We start from the raw sequence: 2,500 nt of genomic DNA, 5'->3' as shown, positions 1-2,500 counted from the left end.
TTTCGTAAGTCCTCATTTTCTAATCTCACAGGGACAAATGAATGCCATTGTAGTATTACATGATCTTTGCGACTGATTCTCTGATTATATGCATATGTATTTGATTGCATAAGCTTATTTTCAGTCCATATCAGTCTAATATTATCCTTAAAACGTGATTTCATCTCTATCCATGCCAATACAGTTTGTCCCTGATGAGACATGTATGTTAAGTTACGTCTGTATATTTACGTTTTTGTTTTCTTTTTTTCCCTCAAAAGGTACATCAGAGCTTATGCCTGACATTCCCTCAGACATGATCTATCCTGCAGAACCCAGCCATGATAATATGGTTTATCCTCCAGTTTCAAACCAAGGTGACATGGTTTACCCTTCCGAGACTAATGATACTGATATGACTTACCCAGATGCTAATACCCCCCCTGAAATGCTTGGACATCAGTCCTCCCTCTCTGCACAGCAAACTGACACGACTATGCAACAGCAGTCTGACATGTATGACCAACAACAATACGCTTTCGCTTCACAACAGTCAAGCATGTCCTCTCAGCAGCAGCAATCTGTCATGTCTTCGCACTCCGTGTCCTCCATGTCGGTTAAGATGCAGCAGATGCACATGTCCTCCGAGTTCTCATCTTCATCCCAGTTTTCATCCGAACCTCAACCCATGCTCGAACCCCCAACCGGCTTTGAACCTGAGCCCGACTTTGAACCACAGCCTGAGTTTGAAGACCTGCACGACCCTGGGGAGGAGGCCATGCACGAGGCCGCCTATGAGGATGACTACCTGCCCTCTGAGGACGCCGCTCTATCTCCAGGTGATGTAACAGAAGGCGTGGCCGACATGTAAAGAGGAAGATCAAGACGAGAACATCATCCATTGTTGTGAAGCTCTACGAACCAGTCGGAGGCTTTTCGACGAAGCATTTCACCACTCTAAAAGGATTCGAATCTTCATTAGATGATCTAAATCTCTTCTGGGAGATTTAGATATCATTCTTTCATGACATTTAGTCTGCGAAAGAATTCTTAAAGTCTGTAGCTCCTTTGCTCAAAGATTGGATTTCTGTAAACATGTATTTTGATTTTTAAATTTGCTTTTATTGGTGTGAATAACGCAACTTTGATGTTTTATTTCAAAGTTATTGTGATGTAATAAAAATCATGATATCAATACTTAGATTAAGCCCTATAGACAAGTATGAATATGCTTCCCAAGGAAATGTTATCATTGGAACAACCTCGACAAGATCGGTAATAACCTTTTCCAGCAAGCACAGATCCATCGTCAAAAATCACCATGAAAACAATCACACTATAAACAACAAGGATTCCCTCTCAACGGATAGACACAACATTCATGTGAGTGGACCTATTCCGACCCTGTCACTGAGGGTGGACACTGTACCTCGTGTCTAGGCAGTGCACGCGCGCGCGCCACGGCCTCGTCAGCAGCAACTCACCCGAAGAACGACCGCGACCGGGCACGGAGACCAAAAAGCTGGAGCCACATGAACAGCTGCAGCCAACTCGCTGCTGATTCGTCTTCGCAAGCAGTACTTGACAGTGACCTCTAGAGGCACGGAGGGATATCGTAATGTCGAACGAACGAGCGAACCGCCGGGCCAACCCTGCTCCTGCGGCTGACGTAGGATCGAAGTGCTGGTTCACGGGTAACCTGCGACCCACTCGGCTCAGGCGCTGGCGTTCGACCCACCGGTTGTTGCCATGTTTAGGAATTCCGTAGTTGTATGACCTCGTCACGAGTGTCTTCTCGTCCTTCGCCGGACAGCCTTTGTCGACGACTCTGCCGGTTCGAAGGTTTTTGTTTCTTGTTTACGCCGAAGCAACTCGCAGCCGAAACATGGCGCAAAACAGAGGAAGGTTGGGAGATCCGTTGTAGGATTAGGTTAAAGTGACGATCCTCCCGGTATCCGGAGAAAAACTTTCGCCTAACAACGTTGTGAAATCATCGTACAGTAATTCATGCAGGGTACGATGAAGATAATGATCGTGTTTTGTTTTATTTTATCACCAATACAGTTGCTTGTAGACAGGTGTTCTGCTATCATTAAAAAATCAGTTAATGAAGCAAGCAAGCGTATACATTCATTACGGCACTAAGATTTTTTTTTATTAATTTTTGAAATAAATTAGCTGGAATAGTAATAACGAAATAAAATTATAATTTAAGATACTTTATTTTATCTTGGTGAATCACCGATATTTTTTCCATTATAATTAGTATAAACGATATTTATCATCATATCCAACGCATTCATACAGATGTATGGAGTGAGAATTTCAACAGAAATATGATAATGGCATATTGTAGTAGATTAGACTTTTTTTCGGGGGGGGGGAGGGGTTGATAAGGAATGTCTGCGTGTCGCCCGCTGTCTGCGCGGGACGGAACTCTGATGTTTGTATCTTAGTTTAGTCCGCGAGAATCTGCTCCCCTTCGGAAACGAGGGGACAAGCGCTGAGAAGGGCAGCAGAT

The 2,500-nt window shown here is 44.0% G+C and overlaps 1 protein-coding gene across 12 annotated transcripts in view; it reads left to right on the top strand.

Annotated features, from left to right (window-relative positions):
- Positions 1 to 2,500, top strand: part of LOC113806553 (muscle LIM protein Mlp84B) — a 41,453-nt gene that overhangs the window by 38,108 nt on the left and 845 nt on the right. For 5 of the 12 annotated variants that reach the window (XM_070133087.1, XM_070133084.1, XM_070133086.1 and 2 more), the window contains one exon: positions 719 to 2,500. This exon is cut by the window's right edge and continues 845 nt beyond it. In XM_070133087.1, coding sequence (XP_069989188.1) covers positions 719 to 723 — 5 coding nt within the window. In that variant the 3' untranslated portion in view covers positions 724 to 2,500. Of the gene's footprint in view, positions 1 to 260 lie in introns of all 12 variants that reach the window. The other 7 variants (XM_070133082.1, XM_070133085.1, XM_070133081.1 and 4 more) reach the window with 2 other exon arrangements.

Source organism: Penaeus vannamei, chromosome 18 (assembly GCF_042767895.1).
Source record: "Penaeus vannamei isolate JL-2024 chromosome 18, ASM4276789v1, whole genome shotgun sequence".
NCBI classification, from domain to species: domain Eukaryota; kingdom Metazoa; phylum Arthropoda; class Malacostraca; order Decapoda; family Penaeidae; genus Penaeus; species Penaeus vannamei.
This window is presented reverse-complemented; position numbering and strand designations above follow the sequence as displayed.